Source organism: Microcebus murinus, chromosome 1, assembly GCF_040939455.1.
Source record: "Microcebus murinus isolate Inina chromosome 1, M.murinus_Inina_mat1.0, whole genome shotgun sequence".
Lineage (NCBI taxonomy): Eukaryota > Metazoa > Chordata > Mammalia > Primates > Cheirogaleidae > Microcebus > Microcebus murinus.
Window position 1 is genome coordinate 67,744,602 of NC_134104.1, and position 19,019 is coordinate 67,763,620.

A 19,019-nucleotide genomic window follows, 5' to 3' on the forward strand; every position below is an offset into this window, starting at 1 on the left:
TCAAAAAACAAAAACAACAAAAAGAAAAACTGAACACTTCTCCAAACTGTTACATAAAAAGCAAAGAGTAAGAAAAGGCAAAATGTAATCTATAGTATATTTTCAAAGAGGAAAAAACAACCATTATAGAAAAAGTGTGTGCACTCTGGGCTGGGTATTACAAAATGGGCAAGATTTGAATAGAGATGAAGGATTCTAGGTTGGAGTGACAAATACAAAGTCATGGATGACTACAACACATCAAGAGACAGTCTAGGTTAAAGATAAGTGAATGGACATGGTGGGCTCAAATAACAGAGGGCTTTGAATGGGAATACAGACTACACTAGGCATGAGGGGTCTATGAATTTACAGACTGTATCAGTCTAGAAGCAATATTTTAGACTGAATGGAAGAGGGAGAGGTAAGACCATCTCAGATGCTATTACAGCACTTAAACATGACATGAATAAAGGACTGGGAGAGGAACAAAGAAATTTGAAATATTCCAAAAGAATGAATAAATTGGTAGGGCGAAGAGAAAGGTAAAAGGGAGAAGAAATCCATTATTTATCATACTAAAGATTCATGATTAGATGAGAAAGACTGACAAGAAAGTCTCATTAACAGGAAAAAAAATTGATTAAAACAAGAAATTATGGGATAAAACTCATCCTTTCATACCTTCTATTTCAGACCATCTGTTTATAATACAAATACTCATCATCCTTTCTACTAACTTTGAGTTCTCTCTTATCCATAGCTTTTTCCCCTCTACCTTCTAGCAGGCCTAGACGATACCTTCCCCCACCTTTCTACCTTTGAACAAACTTTATTAGCTGTATCACAGTTTTAGCAGTGGTTCTATTTTTCACCCTTTCATTTGTCACATTCCATAAAGTAAGAAAGATCTATACATACTGCTCCAATTCTCTCCCCTCTTATGCTCAGTAGCTGTCTTATATTCTAAAAAGTACTATAAAGGGGTACTAAAGATATCATCCAATCCAACAGTCTTTTCTTAGTCTTCATCCATTTAGTATCTCTGGAGAGTTTTCTTCTCTCTTTCCAAAGTAACTTCATTCTTTTTGTACTTCAATTACCACTTCTATGAAGATCCTTTCATTTTTAGCCCCAACAGAGCAGCAGTTTAACACTAGCTGTGTATCAGAACCACCCAAGGAGCTTTAAAAAAAATCCCTAGGCCGTACGTCTATAGATTCTGGTTAAGTAAAAATGCAGTGCAGCCAGAGCATTTGTCTATTTTATAAAACTCTACAGGCACAACTAAGGTTGAGAACAACTAAAACTAGAGATGGAAATTTTCATCTTTCTTTTGAATCCCTAGGCTAATCCCTTCATGAATTTTTTTCACAAATACATCATTTGTCTCAATAATATCAGGAGCCTTATCATTTAAATGAAGATTTGAGGAATTTTCTGGGAAATGTGACATAATAGAATATATGCAATCGTATTACTGGCTCACTTCCAAAGCAAACTGCAAATATTCCCATCTCTGCTACCTCTAAAAGGAGCAGCCCTATCAAATTTTTTGTTCTCAGGACCTCTTTACACTCTAAAAATTATTGAGGACTCCGAAGAGTTTTTGTTTCTGTGGGCTATATTTATTGATTTTTACTGCATAATAAATGAAAACTAAGACATTTAAGACTATTTCATTTAACAAACAACAATAAACCTACTACATGTAGGGTAAACAAAATATTTTTAATGAAAAATAACAATTATTTTCCAGAACAAACAAAAATATTTAGTAAAAGAACGATAATGTTTTTGCATTTTTACAAATCTCTTTAGTGTCTGCCTTAATAGAAGATAGCTAGATTCTTACATCTGCTTGTTGTGGACTGAATGTTTGTGTCTCTCCAAAATTCTTATGTTGAAATACTAACCCTTAATATGATGGTTATTAGCAGATGGGGCTCTGGGGAGGTAAAGTCATGAGGGTGGAGCCACCATGAATGGAATTAGTGCTCTTATAAAAGCTCTCTAGCCTTCTTTTTGTTATGTAAAGACACCACAAGTCCATAGTCTGCCATCCAGAAGAAGGTCCTTACCAGAACTCAACCTTGCTGGCACCCTGATCTCGAATTTCCAGTCTCCAGAACTATGCAAAATTAATTTCTGTTATTTATAAGCCACTTAGTCTATGGTACTTTCTTATAGCAGCCTAAACTGACTAAGACACTGCTTCTGCATTCAATTTGTTTTAATTATCAAATGTCATGTAGACTCTGGAAAAGTCTATTATATGTTCATGAGAGAATGAGAGTGAAACACAATTAATGTCTTAGTATTATAAAAATTGTTTTGATCTTGTGGATCCCGAGTCTTGGGGATTCCCCAGGGGCCCCCAGACAACATTTTGAGAACCAGTGCTATACAGCATTCTACCACTGAAGGACATCTAGATTGTTCCTACATTTATGGAATGTCTAAATTATATCAGGCACACAGTTAGAAAGACTTCATTCACTTATTTGTTCAGCCATCAAAATCATATTATCTCCCAAAAGCTCTCTGCCCTACTTATTCTCTTACCTCAAGCTAACATCCTCATTGACATTACAATGCAGAAATCTGGAACTTTTCCTAGCCAATCAGAGTTTAAGACAATTCCCTATCTCTGCACATTCAGTAAAAGCAGCAACTGTTCTATTTTCACCCCTGTCATATGTAAGTAATGAATGTACAACTTCAAGTTCAATCTTATGAGAATCCTAAGCTACCTCTACATTTCATTTATCTCAAGACTTAGATCATAATCCCCATAAAAAGGAAATATTTTCTGACCCTGCATGGGCCAGATCATATTTCACCTTATCATTAAATCACCTGATCTTCTTGGCACAAAATCCCTATCTAAAATTCTATATTACGGCCGGGCATGGTGGCTCATGCCTATAATCCTAGGACTCTGGGAGGCCAAGATGGGAGGATTGCTCAAGCTCAGGAGTTTGAAACCAGCCTGAGCAAGAGCAAGACACCGTCTCTACTAAAAATAGAAAGAAATTAATTGGCCAACTAAAAATATATAGAAAAAATTAGCCAGGCATGATGGAGCATGCCTGTAGTCCCAGCTATTCGGGAGGCTGAGGCAGGAGGATCGCCTAAGCCCAGGAGTCTGAGGTTGCTGTGAGCTAGGCTGACGCCACGGCACTCTAGCCCCAGCAACAGAGTGAGACTGTCTCAAAAAAAAAAATCTATATTACTATCTAAATTTCTCTTATGACATTTTTCACACTTTATCTTTTCTATCTTATCTCTGCTATTAGAAATTAATTCCTTGAAGTAAAAGACCCATTTTTATATACCCCTAGAACCTGGGTCAGTTCTTATCAGCATTTATCAGATATTGAATATATTTCTGGCTTCTGTGAGCTCTGAATAGTTATTTTAAAACAAATCATATGGCCGGGCGTGGTGGCTCACTCCTGTAATCCTAGCTCTCTGGGAGGCCGAGGCGGGCGGATTGCTCAAGGTCAGGAGTTCAAAACCAGCCTGAGCAAGAGCGAGACCCCGTCTCTACTATAAATAGAAAGAAATTAATTGGCCAACTGATATGTATATAAAAAATTAGCCGGGCATGGTGGCACATGCCTGTAGTCCCAGCTACTCGGGAGGCTGAGGCAGAAGGATTGCTTGAGCCCAGGAGTTTGAGGTTGCTGTGAGCTAGCCTGACGCCACGGCACTCACTCTAGCCTGGACAACAAAGCGAGACTCTGTCTCAAAAAATAAATAAATAAATAAATAAAAAATAAATTTAAAAAATCATATATAAGATATGGTACATTGAATCACATTTGTAAGAAATCTTGAAATATCACTGGAATTGAATATTCATTTGCTATAGCTAAATAACTGTCACAAAATTTACTCCCTTAGGTTCAGCTAGTCAAGAAATTATTAGGTAAGAATAAATTTTTTGTAGAGCCCAATCTCAGTTATACATATTTTGAGGACATGTTGGCATATTAACTGTTAAATGTAGAACTAATTATGCTGAGCCCACTGGAGATTATTTTTATGTTTTTCAACATATAGAATAAAAATCAATTTCGAAGCTAGTCTGTCAAACTCTTTTTTATATAGGTGAAAAAGATTTAAGAGTTTTTAATTTGAACAAGGGTTTTTTTCTAAAATGATGATATTGCTGCTAAGAAAGTTAACAAGCTATATATAATTAATAGTGTTCAGTTATCACCTCTAATCCATTTTAGAACAAAATGGTTATAAATAAATAAGTTTCCAGATTACCAAAAATAACTGTATATGTAAAGTTTCAGACTACATCTAGAGAATTCAATTCTGAGTGTCACCTTTGGAAGATTTAACAAATCCTAAAAGTCTTGGATGATAAGATAAAGAGTCTGGAAGTCATTTTGTATGCAGAATATAATAGTAATCTCTATCTAGATAAAGGGTTCTCATGTAGAAAAGAGTTTGCTTCCTATAACTTTGCAGAAGTAATAGACAGGCATGCTTTAATTTCAAATTAAGAGAATTTTCTATTTACTAATAGAGCTGCTCCAATAATGGAAGAAGTTTTCTTATGAAGTGATATATTCCATCACTGAATATATTTAAGCTGGAGTTAGATAGCCATCCATCAGACAGACTGTTAAAGGAACATCTCACTGGGATGGAGATTGGAGCTTATGATATGTAAGATCCTTTGCAATTCTACACCAGAAATATAATTTAGACTATTTGTAAACTGAGAGGCTACTTCAAAATGGCTCAATGTTTTTAGAAACAGTGTTATGCCTATTTAAGGAAACTTAAATTTTTACCAGATCTTAAGATCTAAACAAAAATCTGACAGTAGAGGAAACACAAATAACAAAGGGTATTGATGTATTTTCTTCGTGTGCTAGGTATATGTTGTAAACAGCATACTATGAACCCACAAATAACAGCTTTTTACTAAAGCTTACTTTCATAACTTACCAGAATTCTGTTGGATTCCCCATCGTACTCTCATCCTGAATTGCCGAGTACCACTCTGTTGGAGTCTTCTATTTAGTCTTGGAAAATTCTGCTTCTTTCCTTCTTTTCGGTTCAATTTGATGATATCATCTATGATAGAGAAAATGCCATAATATTTTCATTTTAACTTAATGTCAAATTGTAATCCTAGCACTCTGGGTGGCCGAGGCAGGCGGATTGCTCAAGGGCAGGAGTTCAAAACCAGCCTGAGCGAGACCCTGTCTCTACTAAAAATAGAAAGAAATTAATTGACCAACTAAAAATATATATACAAAAAATTAGCCAGGCATAGTGGCGCATGCCTGCAGTCCCAGCTACTCAGGAGGCTGAGGCAATAGGATCGCTTGAGCCCAGGAGATTGAGGTTGCTGTGAGCTAGGCTGATGCCAGGACACTCACTCTAGCCTGGGCAACAAAGTTGAGACTCTGTCTCAAAAAAAAAAGACCAAAAAAACTTAATGTCAATTGCTCAGTCTCATTTTCTAGTTGATAGAGTTCCTAAATTCTTTGATACTTTGAAAGCACTTCCATAAGAGGATAATAATGATAAGAAAACAAAGCTCAAATTAGCTATTTTACAATAGCCCAAAGCAAGGCCAGGCATGGTGGCTCATGCCAGTAAGGCTTTGGGAAGCCAAGGCAGGAGGAATGCTTGAGGCCAGGAATTTGAGACCAGTTTGGGCAACATAGTGAGACCCCTGTCTCTACAGAAAATGTAAAAATTAGTTGGGTGCAGTGGCATGTTCCTGTGGCCTTAGCTACTCAGGAGGCTGAGGCGGGAGGATCACTTGACCCCAGGAGTTTGGGGTTACAGTGAGCTGTGACTGTGACACTGGGCTACCGCCTGAGCAACACAGCAAGATCCCATCTCTGAATACAAAACAAAGGAAAATAGCCCAAAGCAGATCTACCAATTAGTAAAGAGATCTATATCCATAGTATTTCTTTCTCTGATAAATGTAAACAAGCTAAAATTTGTTTACAAAAATTATTCATGCTTACTTTCCATAATCACAGAAGGCTCCATTTTTTAAAGATGACCACCTTTCAGTATAACTATAGGTAGTCAAAAAATAAGTAAATCATTCAATCAAAAGACCAAATTTCTAAATTCACTTCAATTTAGCAAATATTTATTGAGCATATACTATTTGCAATGAATATATATCAGGCTGTGCTATAACCAAAACAGAAGTAATATATGGTCCCTCTTCTCAAGAAGTTTACAATTATCCATGGAAATAGACATGAAAATAGCAAATATAAAATTAAACAAGTACCATAATAAAGGTATAAAAGAAAATACCATTGATTTTCCTCTTCTAGCAAAGTAATTCAGAGTTACCTTATTTTTCTTTCCATACTGATCTCTCTAAGCCTCATTATATTCAAAAATACTTTCAAACTGCCCCAAGGTAATTCAAACATCACACTGCTGTAATATCCCCACAACAGAACAATGTGAATATCAAGAAACTAAATGTACTCCGGATGCCTATTTACTAATATATCTGTTAAAGGAGGTTACCAGATGCCAAAAATACTCATTTAAGAGATATCCAAACACTTTCTACGTAGTCCTAACTCCAATATTAATTTTGATAATCAATAAAATAAACCAAAGAAACTGTACATAGTTGACAACTCTTTAATAAAACTTCAGGAAACTAATTAACCTCAATTATTTTTTCCAAACTGCTCTAAGCAAAACAATCTATGTCAATATAGTCTTTACAGAAGTCAGAGAAGGAAATATAGATAATAAGGATCTTTTCTAAAATACACTGCTCTACCTCACCTATTAGTAATCTTTTAAGACTCCTAATCACATTCAAATATTCATGTAAAATATTTCAAATCTCCCCAAAGTATTTTGTCTTCTGAAACCCATGTCCAGCTACAAGAGTTCATCAAAGTTGAAAGAAACTCAAAAGTTTTTTAAAAAATGAAAAGTTCTCATGAATATCAGATATATGAACATGTTAAATTCTCAATGAGCAGAAAGGGCAGTTAGGAAGACAATACTTATGAAACATTACTTTATTTTAACAAGGCACTATATACTCTTCATCAGAAGTCTAAAATTTCAGAGCTTTGAGAGTACGCCAAAAAAATCAATTTGGTCTGGGGACCATTTAAAAAAGAAAAGAAGCAGAGTACAATTCTGACTAACAAAGTTAATTTTAAAATACAGCATACGGAGTCTAAATATAACTAAAAATTAAAAGTAGCAAAGTATATTAAATATAAAATTATGTTTTATATTTAAACATTTTATTATCTAAATCCTCAAACATGTTCAATGAGCTACTATGGCAGAGAGGATTCTTCCAATCTAAAAGAAGAAAATGGCTTTCTCCTATCCAATGAATAAACAGGTAGACATCATAAGGAAAAAAATCCCTTACAATGAGCTGCTTATAGTTTTTTCCATAGCACTAGGTGTATATACATAATAATAATAGTAGTAACTGAGTACTAATAGGCATTGTTCTGATATGTACCCACTTAATTCGCACAATAATCCTATGAAGTATCCATAATACTCATTTCCAAAATAAGAAACTGAACCATGAGGCCACCCAGATAAACCTGGTATATGTTCTCTAAGAAGTTCATATAAACCAGCTAGAGCCATGATTTAAAACTGGCAGGGCGTGGTGGCTCACGCCTGTAATCCTAGCACTCTGGGAGGCCAAGGTGGGAGGATTGCTTGAGCTCAGGAGTTCGAGACCAGCCTGAGCAAGAGCGAGACACCATCTCTACTATAAATAGAAAGAAATTAGCCAAACAACTAAAAATAGAAAAAAATTAACCAGGCACAGTGGCACGTGCTGGTAGTCCCAGCTACCTGGAAGGCTGAGGCAGGAGGATCACTTGAACCCAGGAGTTTGAGGTTGCTGTGAGCTATGCTGACGCCATGGCACTCTAGCCCAGGCAACAGAGTGAGTCTCTGTCTCAAAAACAACAACAACAAAAAACCCAAGAAATCAGATTCTAAAACCTCTGCAAACCCACATATGAAATATTCACAAAGTCTAATAACTGTCCAAAATAGATTATCATCCTTTCATCCCATTTCTGTAAAATTCTCACTAAAAGAAAGGCACCTGCTAGACTGCTGTATGTTCTTGGGGGAGAGAAAAGACAACAAGCTCTACTTTAGCTCTCCAAAGCACTTCATTTCTACCTCAAAGAGAATTATCCCTCAATTTTCTTCACTTAAACATCCTAATTACCAAATAGGATACATGCAAAAAAGCAAACCAAAAAACCCTAGTAACTTAAGAAATGTATTGGTATGAAAATACATGCTTGGCTCTATCGATATCCTGGTTCCACTACTTACTTCCTGTATGACTTTGAACAAGTTACTTAATTTCTCTATGCCTCAGGTTTCCATAAAATGAGAATAACAACAATGGCTTATACAATATTTATACAGTGTTTGTATGAAAATAAAATATAGTGCCTACTGAGTACCAGGTGCTGTTCTAGGCAGTTTACCTTTGTCTATTGATTCATTTAATACAGTAACCCTATGAGACAAACACTATTATCACCTTTTTACAGATGAGGCACTGGGAGGTAATCTGCCTATGGTCACTATGGCTAGTAAGTGGCAGACGCAGGATCTGAACTGAGACAGTATGGCTCTGGATTTCTCACAGGGTTATTATGAGGATAAACCAAGTTAATACATATAAAACGATTAGTCCTGGCCAACGTGGTGTCTCACGCCTGTAATCTCAGCAGTTTGGGAGGCTTAGACAAGAGGACTGCTTGAGGTCATAAGTTTCAGTCCAGCCAGGGCAACACAGCAAGACCTTATCTGTACAAAAAATTAGACAGGCTGGTGGCGCATGCCTGTAGTCCCAGCTATTTTGGAGGCTGAAGCAGGAGGACTGCTTGAGCCCAGGAGTCCCAGGATGAGGTGAGCTGAGTGCAACAATACACTTCAGCCAAGGTGACAGACACCCCGTATCTTAAACAAAATAAATAAAATGCTTAGTCATCAAAGTCCAGGACCTGGCAAGTAGTAAGTACTCAATAAATATAATTATACTATTTCTTGCCCTTAATTCAAATGATTTCTCATTCCTTTCATGCTCACTCCTGACAAGCAGTAAGGGGAGACTTGAAGCCAAACCTATTATTCTGATAATTTACTTAATTCACATATTGAGTTCTGACCTGTGGCAATCCTGGAAACCAAGAATTCTTGGCTTTTGATCAAAAACTTTCCAGATAAACCACAACAAAGACAAAACAAACGGAAAGAAATGACAACCAAAAGAAATGTTTTCATGATGGATATTATCCTAAATACCATCCTCAGAAAGGTTACACCTTTGAAGCCACTGGTCAGGTAGTTTACTTTTCAAATATTCGAAACTTGCAAGCCACAGAGTTGACTACACCCAATACCATCACTTGAATCAAGACAAAAATGGAATTACTTTTAGCCCAGCTAAGCCAAATACAAGGCTAGTGCCTCACTAGCATGAGGTCTGAATTTTTAACCGAATCACCAACCTCTTGCTTTTTATATAATCAGCACCAAACCATGCCACCTTTCTTACATGTGCTAAACCCTACGCTTTACCGGGCTTCTCAGCAATCCACACAAATGTCTTTTTCAGTTTTTGCTTTCTTGCTTTATTTATTTATTTTTAATTAGCTAACTTTGAGGCCTGGTTAGGGAGAATGTGCTTTTTCTAGGCTGCGCTCAATAAAACATTTGATAGGATTGCTTAAAGGTATCCTCTGACAGACGCTCCAGGGTCTGCCCGCGCGTAGGTGCGGCCCGTCAGAGATCGCCAGCGCCGCGCGCAGGCCTGGGCACAATGATACCCAACAAGCCCTTTTCTGGAACCACCGGTTTTAACCGATCGCAGAGCCAGCCGCGCTCTCAAAGACCTTTCTTCAGAAAGAATGGCTTAGTCGGACCACTACCCCCACTCGCGATAACACCCACAGCGAACACGCTCAAGGGAAAGTCGCGGAGTTTTCCTCACAAAGAGCCGGGGTAACCGGCGAGCGGCAGCGCCCCTCTGGGGAAAAAGGGTACGCACCCCTCGACCCTCCAAACCTCCGGCCCGCAGCGCCCCCGCCCCCACAGTCTCTCCTCAGACACAGCCTCGGCTGAGGGGCCGCAGGTCCCTCCGGCTCGGCCCGGGTACCGGGCCGCGAACCTGCGCTCCCCGCTCGTCTCAGGGCCCCCAGCTCGGTTCCGCCCACCCGCAAGAAAACTCGATCGGCAACTGCGGTCAACCGCCCCTTCCCCCACAAACCGCGCCACTTGGTTCCACCCACACCCTCCCCCCACTCCAACTCAGCCCCTCACCCAAAGACATATCAATTTTATCGAGGTTTTCGTTGCTGCGGACTTTCGGCGGCGGCGACGGAGTCGCCGTGGCTCCCACCAACCGGGTACCAAACCGGTTCATGGCTGGAGACGTCGCGCTAGAACAGGCAGCCGGGAAGGCCAGAGTAGCAGGCCTGCCACCTCCCACTCACGCACGCAGACTAGCTGCACCGAGGAGCGCGCACGCGCGCCGGCGGCGTCCTAGTCCTCCCACCCGCGGCCGCGGGCGGAGGGGGCGCTACAGAGACGAGCGGCCGACAAGAGCGGCCCCACGCCGTGACTCGCTCCTAGCGGCCCTTGTCGGACCGGACGAAGCATTGCAACCGCTGCTCTGAGAGCTAGCGAGGACTGCTGTCTTAAGCGGTTAGACTTTCGGCCCAGATTGGGGGATGAGAGACCCTGAGCACCTCAGAATCATATGCCTTAAATGATATCATGATCCTCTGTGTCCCTGACGTCCATGCTGCTGCAGAAAGGCCCCCTATACTTCGGTACTCAAGAACCGCGCACAACCCACTGCAATGCAGCCTCGGGAGGCAGGACAGACCCCTGCGAGTGTAGGTTGCAGTGCTGCATCCCAGCTCCCCTCTCCCTGGCACGCTCCTCACCTGCAGCTTGCAGAGTTGCCACGTCTGAACACAGAGCAGACTGCAGTGACAATTCTTGCGACACCTTAACAACAAAAGTAAATGCTAACGTTTCCCGTATCTGTACCACCTCTCAATCGGCACTCTCAAAACATTTGCCACGGTACTACCTACCTTAATAAGACCTCATCTTCCCTTGGGAGGGTAAGTACCTCTATTTAGTTGCATTTTTCTCTAAATCATTTGCGTTGGGAATGGATAGGAGAATGCGATTTCTTTCTAATAATCCCTATAGGAAAAACTTATTAATATTTGATGAATTCCTGTATAATAGTTTTCTTTTCCTATTTACAAAATGTGGTATTCCCCTCTCTTCTTACCTCATTTTCCTTCCCCAAAGTAACTGCGTTTGTAGGGAAGCATTTAAATTAAATCATCCTCATAACAGCTTAAAACTATCTCAGACATTTGCATCCAAGGAAAAAACCCAGGACAGGTATTCTATCCATCTAGAAATTTCTGCCACCTTTTTCGTTCCACTTCCTAAAATGCTAACATTTCTTTAGCATAGAAGCTAGCCAGAGCTTTGGGGTGACCTGAACCACAGTAGCCTGTGCTTAATTTAGTAATGTCATAATGTCATGTGGTTTCCAATTTCAACACCAATGACACGTTTTACTATTTTCTGCTTGGGGATCCCATGTTTTAAAAGATCTCTTATTATGTCCATTGCATTTATATAATAACTTATTTTTCAATTTTTATTAATTAAAAAATGGCTATATCCCAGTTCCTCTTTCCATGTCTGAATTCAAAGTAAAGTTTGCAGTGACAATTTTGGGGTCACCTTAACAGTAAAAGTAAATCTGAACAGTTCCCTTATCTGTAGCATGGATAAAACCAAGAGCCATCCATCACACAAAGTTATATTTCCAGCTGAAAGCAAAGAACCATAACTTTTTTGTGACCTTGGGTAGTCTTATGTTGGGGAAATGTATAATTTTTATTAGGCTTTTGGAAATACTATGTTATTCCTTATTCTCAAAGGTCAAGTTTTTTTTTTCCCATGACAAAAATATAACCATATAGGAAGAGTGAATCAGCATAGGATGCACCTAAGTACAAGAAACTTTAATGATGGAGGAAGTTTTTGGATTCAGAAAGATGCAAGAACAACATTTCACATGCATTTAACAAGGAGAATAGCATGTATGCTTAGCACGATGTGCTTGATTTGATTTTACTACTCCTCTACCCTGTAGCCACCACCCCTACCTGAACTACTAAAAACTAGAGAATATGGGTTGTAGGCTTGAGAGCTTAGTGGTACCTTTTTCATTCACTTCTGTCATTCACTGTAATCTTGGGAGAGTCTCTGGGTCTCATACTCATCTTCAAAACAAGACAGTAGTAATACTAAGTAGGGGAATTATACTAAGTTATTCCTAAGATTCCTTACAGTTCTAAAATTCTCTAAGCACAAGACATTTTTCTCCACATTAATTAGCCTTCTCTCACTAGAAATAACTTCTACAATCTCTGCTCATTTGTAGGAGTAAACTACAGGGAGGAACCTTAGGTTAAGTTCTTAATTTTATGGAAGAAAATTAATGCATTTAGAGTTTGGATGCATTTTGCACTTCAGATATTTATAGGACAGATAACAAAAATCCCAAATGGATAAAATCCTCCTGACCACTAACATAAAGATTCTCTTTTATCCTGAACACCTCAAAACTGAAGCCCCACCCCAAATCTCCTTAGCTCTAAATGATGTGCCCTAGTATTTCATTAAGCAATCCCAGCTGTTGGGTTTTGGACTTTCAGGTTCCCCAATGGCCTAGGGTCTCAGATTCTCAAAGCAACCACCCAGATTCTAAAGGGAAAAACAAGAAAACAAGAATGAGGCAATTACTCAATGATCTTGATCTTTGAGGTCCAAAAAAAGGAAAAAAATATTTAAAATAATTTAAAAAATAAATAATAAATATTTAAAAAATGAGGCATTGTGGGTAAAAGTAGGTTCATCACACACAAAACAGCAACCTGAGGCACACACAGCAAAAATGAAGAGACAAACCAAGAAACCAGAATGGGATTTCTGTCCAGGAAGTCAGTCAGCCAACTATAAGACCCGGAGTTATTATAAAAGGTCAACCTTACGATTTTCTGGGGCATGAGGGGCTGCTATTCATTTAATCATGTATTCACTGAGCACCAGGCATTGTAATAGGCCCTGGTGAGTAAAATGGATACAGGCCCTATTTTCACACAGCTTGCAGAACAAAAAATATTTTCTGAGGACCTTCTGTGAGTAAGGCACTATGCTGGACATGGGGTATATAGCCTTTGGTGTATAAGAAGTTTAGCAGCTTCATTTCAGTCAAAATAAACATAGAATTCAAGCAGTTGCCCTTTCAAGAGGCATGATTTCACATAATTTAGATAAGACAACATCTAGGATTGCCAGATAAAATACAAGGCCAGTTAAATTTGAATTTAAGATAAACAGTGGACAATTGTTTAATATAAGTATGTCTCAAGTTTCAGATAAACAGCAATTTTTTTAGTGCAGTATGTTGCATGTAATATTTAGCATGTATTTACACTAAACAATTATTCATTCTATGAAATTAAATAATTCAAACTTAAAGCTGTTGCAACTTTAAATTATTCTGAGTCTTGAGGGGAATATGGCTATGTAGCCTGAGTCACATAACATGCAGTTGGAACTTCTGCTTTTTCCTGTAAATGATTAGGAATGACCAAACGGTGCCAGAGAGAAGACCCTCTCTAGTCCCCTCCAGAACATTACTCCTCCTCATGAAATGTCAAAGCAATCTTCCTTGGAATGTAACAAGCTATACTAATCAAATTGTTTTAAAGAATGACCTCGTATGGAAAATATTACAACCCTGCTAGAGCTGTTACTATCTAAGTAAGTGAAACCTTAGCTTCTGCACTTTGGAGCACTAACCCCAACATCTCTTCAGAGTTTGTTTTTCCCAGATAGCTATCCTCAAGCTTTGTGTTAGAATAAATGGTACACTTAATCATATTTTCTGAATTTCATTATTTAAAGTTATTAGTTTATCTGAAATTCAAGTTAAACTTGGAGTCATATATATATGTATGTGTGTGTGTGTGTGTATATATATATATGTGTGTGTATATATATATATATATATATATATATTTTTTTTTTTTTTTTTCCAGACAGGGTCTTGTTCTGTTGCCCAGGCTAGAGTGCAATGGCATCATCATATAGCTCACTGCAACCTCAAACTGCTGGGCTCAAGCAATCCTCTTGCCTCACCTTCCAGAGTAGCTGGGACTACAGGTGCCCACCACCATGCCCAGTCAATTTTTTAATTTTTTGTAGAGATGGGGATCTTCCTATTACCCAGGCTGCTCTCAACTCCTGGCCTCAAGCGATCTCCCCCCTGGGCCTCCCAAAGTGCTAGGATTACTGGCGTGAGCCACCATGCCCAGATTTATTTGCTAAATCTGGCAATCTTAACAACATCATATTATTTTCTATTAACACTTTCTGGCTCTCTTTTCACAATGTGCATAGAAATCTACATTCTCTTCAAAAGTAATCATAACTCTTATACCCTTCACCCCTGAACTTATTATTATTATTATTATTTTTGAGACAGAGTCTCGATTTGTTGCCCAGGCTAGAGTGAGTGCCATGGAGTCAGCCTAGCTCACAGCAACCTCAAACTCCTGGTCTCAAGCAATCCTGTCGCCTCAGCCTCCTGAGTAGCTGGGACTACAGGCATGCGCCACCATGACCGGCTAATTTTTTCTATATATATTAGTTGGCCAATTAATTTATTTCTATTTATAGTAGAGACAGAGTCTCGCTCTTGCTCAGACTGGTTTTGAACTCCTGACCTCAAGCAATCAGCCCGCCTTGGCCTCCCAGAGTGCTAGTTGAACTTATTTTTTATTAGTTTTATTTACGGCCGGGCGCTGTGGCTCACGCCTGTAATCCTAGCTCTTGGGAGGCTGAGGCGGGCGGATTGCTCAAGGTCAGGAGTTCAAAACCAGCCTGAGCAAGAGCAAGACCCCGTCTCTACTATAAAAATAGAAAGAAATTAATTGGCCAACTGATATATATATAAAAAATTAGCCGGGCATGGTGGCACATGCCTGTAGTCCCAGCTACCCGGGAGGCTGAGGCAGAAGGATCACTCGAGCCCAGGAGTTTGAGGTTGCTGTGAGCTAGGCTGACGCCACGGCACTCACTCTAGCCTGGGCAACAAAGCGAGACTCTGTCTCAAAAAAAAAAAATAAAATAAAATAAAAAAAAAAAAAAAAAAAAAAAAAAAAAAAAATTAGTTTTATTTACCTTCCAAGTCCCCCTTTTCAAAGCTTTATTGAGATATATTTGACAATAAAAGACATTTAAAGTATGCTGCTTATACAGGTATACAGAGTATATATCTGTGAAAATACTACCATAATTAGAATAATAAATATATCCATCATTCCCACAAATTTTCCTGCTCACCTTTGTAATCTGTCCCCCCACCAACTGTGTTTCCCGAAAATAAGACAGGGTCTTATATTTATTTTCCCTCAAGAAGACACCGTAGGGCTTATTTTCAGGGGATATGTTATTTTCCCCTCAAAGCCTCAGCTTGCAGCACACACAGGATGGCCAGTACCTGACAGGGGGAGCCGACCTTGTTGGTGGGGCTGCCCACACCTTTCCAGTCATCTCTGGGATAGTAGCTGTCACGATGGGGCAGATGAGAGGGGCTGCTCTTCGTCTTTACCGCTCTGCAACGAAATGCATAGGTTGTGCAGATATGCTGCGTAGCCACGCCCATCACTAGGTCTTATTTTCAGGGTAGGGCTTATATTGCACAAATGCTTACAAATCCTGCTAGGGCTTATTTTATGGGTAGGGCTTATTTTCAGGGAAACATGGTACTATCTAGGCAACCACTGATCTGTTTTGTCATTACAGATTAACTTGCATTTTCTATAATTTTCTATAAATGTAATCATACAGTATATACTTTTTTTTTTTTTTTGAGACAGAGTCTTACTCTGTTGCCTGGGCTAGACTGTGGTGGGGTCAGCCTAGCTCACAGCAACCTCAAACTCCTGGGCTCAAGTAATTCTTCTGCCCCAGCCTTCCGAGTAGTGGGGACTACAGACATGTGCCACCATGCCCGGCTAATTTTTTCTATATATTTTCAGTTGGCCAATTAATTTCTTTCTATTTTTAGTAGAGATGGGGTCTCGCTCTTGCTCAGGCTGGGTTCAAACTCCTGACTTGAGCAATCCTCCTGCCTCAGCCTCCCAGAGTGCTAGGATTACAGACATAAGCCACCGCATCCAGCCAGTATATACTTTTTAAACTGGATTATTTTACTTAGCATAATTGTTTCCAATCTGTATGCCTTTTCTTTTTCTTGCCTTATTGCACTGACTGGGGACTCTAGTACCATGTTTAATCAGAGTGTAAAAGTAAACATCTTTACCTTGTTCCCAACCCCAGAGGGAAAGCATTCAATCTTTCACTATTAAGTATGATGTTAGTTTTGTTTTTTTTTTTTTTTTTTTTTTTTGAGACAGAGTCTCACTTTGCTGTCCAGGCTAGAGTGAGTGCCGTGGCGTCAGCCTAGCTCACAGCAACCTCAAACTCCTGGGCTCAAGAGATCCTACTGCCTCAGCCTCCTGAGTAGCTGGGACTACAGGCATGTGCCACCATGCCCGGCTAATTTTTTACATATATATATCAGTTGGCCAATTAATTTCTTTCTATTTATAGTAGAGACGGGGTCTTGCTCTTGCTCAGGCTGGTTTTGAACTCCTGACCTCAAGCAATCCGCCCGCCTCGGCCTCCCAGAGAGCTAGGATTACAGGCGTGAGCCACCGCGCCCGGCCCGATGTTAGTTTTTTTAAGATGCCATTTATTAGGTGGAGGAAATTCTCTTTTACTCCTGATTTGCTGAGAGTTTTAATCATGAATGAATGTTGAATTTTCTCTAACACTTTTCTGCATCTATTATCAAATGGTTTTTCTTTTTAAATTTATTAATATGGTAAATAACACTGACAGATTTTCAAATGTTGAATGTTGATTTCTTTTTCTTTTTTTTTTTTGAGACAGAGTCTCACTCTCTTACCCTGGCTAGAGTGCTATGGCATCAGCCTAGCTCCCAGCAACCTCCAACTCTTGGGCTCAAGCAATCCTACTGCTTCAGCCTCCCAAATAGCTGGGACTACAGGCATGCGCCACCACGCTCAGCTAATTTTTAGCTGTCCAGCTAATTTCTTTCTATTTTTTTAGTAGAGACGGGGTCTCGCTCTTGCTCAGGCTGGTCTTGAACTCCTGAGCTCAAATGATCCACCCGCCTCAGCCTCCCAGAGTGCTAGGATTACAGGTGTGAGCCACCGCGCCAAGCCTGATTTCTTTTTTGAATGTTGATTTTAAAAAGTTGCATTGCTCAGATAAACCTACTTGGTCATAGTGTATTTTTTGTTATATATTGTTGGATTGGTTTGCTAATATTTTGCAAAGAATTTTGTCTTTTCATGAGTTATATTGTTATGTAATTTCCTCTTGTAGTGTCTTTGATTTTTATGTCAACCTTTTTGCTTTTCAGAAGAGTATTTCTAGAATTCATATGTTGATGTAGTGTGTATTTTGCCTGTATAATAAGGGAGTAAGGTATAATTTATATTATATAGAGGGATAATATGTATTAGATAGAACTATTTGTTGAGGGTTAGGGTTGAGAGAGGGTTAGGTTGTTGAGGGTTAGGGTTGAGAGAACTCCAGGAGTGGGACAGGACTTTGCCAAAGAGCAACTTTTGGACATGTCAGTTCACTGAACAAAAGCTGCTCTACCTTGAGGGTGACATTCCACTGATCAGGGATGCCTGCAAACCCACCGCCTTAAAGCCTGAGGTCAGAGAAAATGATCAAAGGATGTCATTACAGCAGATAATAGCACTTTGCTATTCTAAGCCTGAGGTAATGTTCCTGTGTCTCTCCTGACTTCATGTCTCAGTAAATGAGAAACTAGATAAAGTAGAAAGAAGTACCTGCTCTTTTCAGATTATCTGCTTTACTGTTGACTCACAGTTTTAGCTTTAATTTGTGTATACTTAGCTAGATAATTGTTACTTTGGGAGACCTCAAAACTTAAGCTCATGATATGTACATATAAATTGGTGACTGATGGTAATTGTTTGCTGAAAGAATAAAAATTGGTGCGGTATTCCACTTGTGGCCTCCCGGCTCACGGGAATGCTGATTTCCCCATCACTTTAATCTATACTTTGACTCTGTCTCCTTTATTTCCAATCTCTTGGGACGTTCCTGCCTGGGACCCGATTTGTTGGGAGAGTGGCAAACTCCCGGCAACTAATTAATAATCATTAGTTATTAATAACTATTTAGTAGTTCCCTTAAACTACTTATATACATAGTACAGTATTTCCCTTTTTCTGCTCAGTTTTCCATTCTACTTCCTTTGCCACTGCTTTCTGCTATAGTAGCTTTTTGTTTGGCACCTTGCTATAGCTTTCTGTGCCTCTTCTCTGTTTCTCTTTTCCTTGTTCTAAACTTTTGCTGTTCTAGTCTTCTGTCTTTTAATCTCAGAATTTGTTCATTCATTTGTTAATTCATTCAACAGTTTGAGTTCCTACTAGGTACAAGACACTGTACTAGATGCTGTGAATACTGCAGAGAACATGAGACAGGCTTGCAGGCATAGCTGCTGCATTTAGGGAACTCAAGAGCTACAGAGGAGCCTGTCCACTTCAGCCAGCCAGTTTAAAGGACCATTACTGGTCTCTAAGTCCCTGACTATCAGTTTCCTTTGACTAGAGAATCTGCTTTGGGTGGACAGGGAACTTGAAAGGGAATTCTTCCTGGACTCAAAGATTGGACCTATTAGCTCACTCTTTAATAGGTGTTGCCTTCCCTGTGCAGGGTAGGAGTCTTGACCACCAAGGGTTCTTCTAGGTTGATTCACTGAATGATCAATTGTGGAATTATCCAAAACTAAAGAAATTTACATAAAGCACACAATTCCTACC

The 19,019-nt window shown here is 39.3% G+C and overlaps 2 protein-coding genes across 4 annotated transcripts in view; one reads left to right on the forward strand and one right to left on the reverse strand.

The window, feature by feature from the left end:
* Nucleotides 1-10,556, reverse strand: part of FYTTD1 (forty-two-three domain containing 1) — a 31,930-nt gene extending 21,374 nt beyond the window's left edge. For both annotated transcript variants that reach the window (XM_012780392.3, XM_012780390.3), the window contains exons 1-2: nt 10,339-10,556; nt 4,954-5,082 (exon numbers count right to left, since the gene is read on the reverse strand). In XM_012780392.3, the coding sequence (XP_012635846.1) occupies nt 4,954-5,082; nt 10,339-10,441 (232 nt within the window). In that variant the 5' untranslated portion in view covers nt 10,442-10,556. The remainder of the gene's footprint in view (nt 1-4,953; nt 5,083-10,338) is intronic.
* Nucleotides 10,557-10,653: 97 nt separating this feature from the next.
* Nucleotides 10,654-19,019, forward strand: part of RUBCN (rubicon autophagy regulator) — a 71,693-nt gene continuing 63,327 nt past the window's right edge. For both annotated transcript variants that reach the window (XM_076002503.1, XM_076002508.1), the window contains exon 1: nt 10,654-11,150. The gene's annotated coding sequence lies outside the window, so the exon portion shown is untranslated. The remainder of the gene's footprint in view (nt 11,151-19,019) is intronic.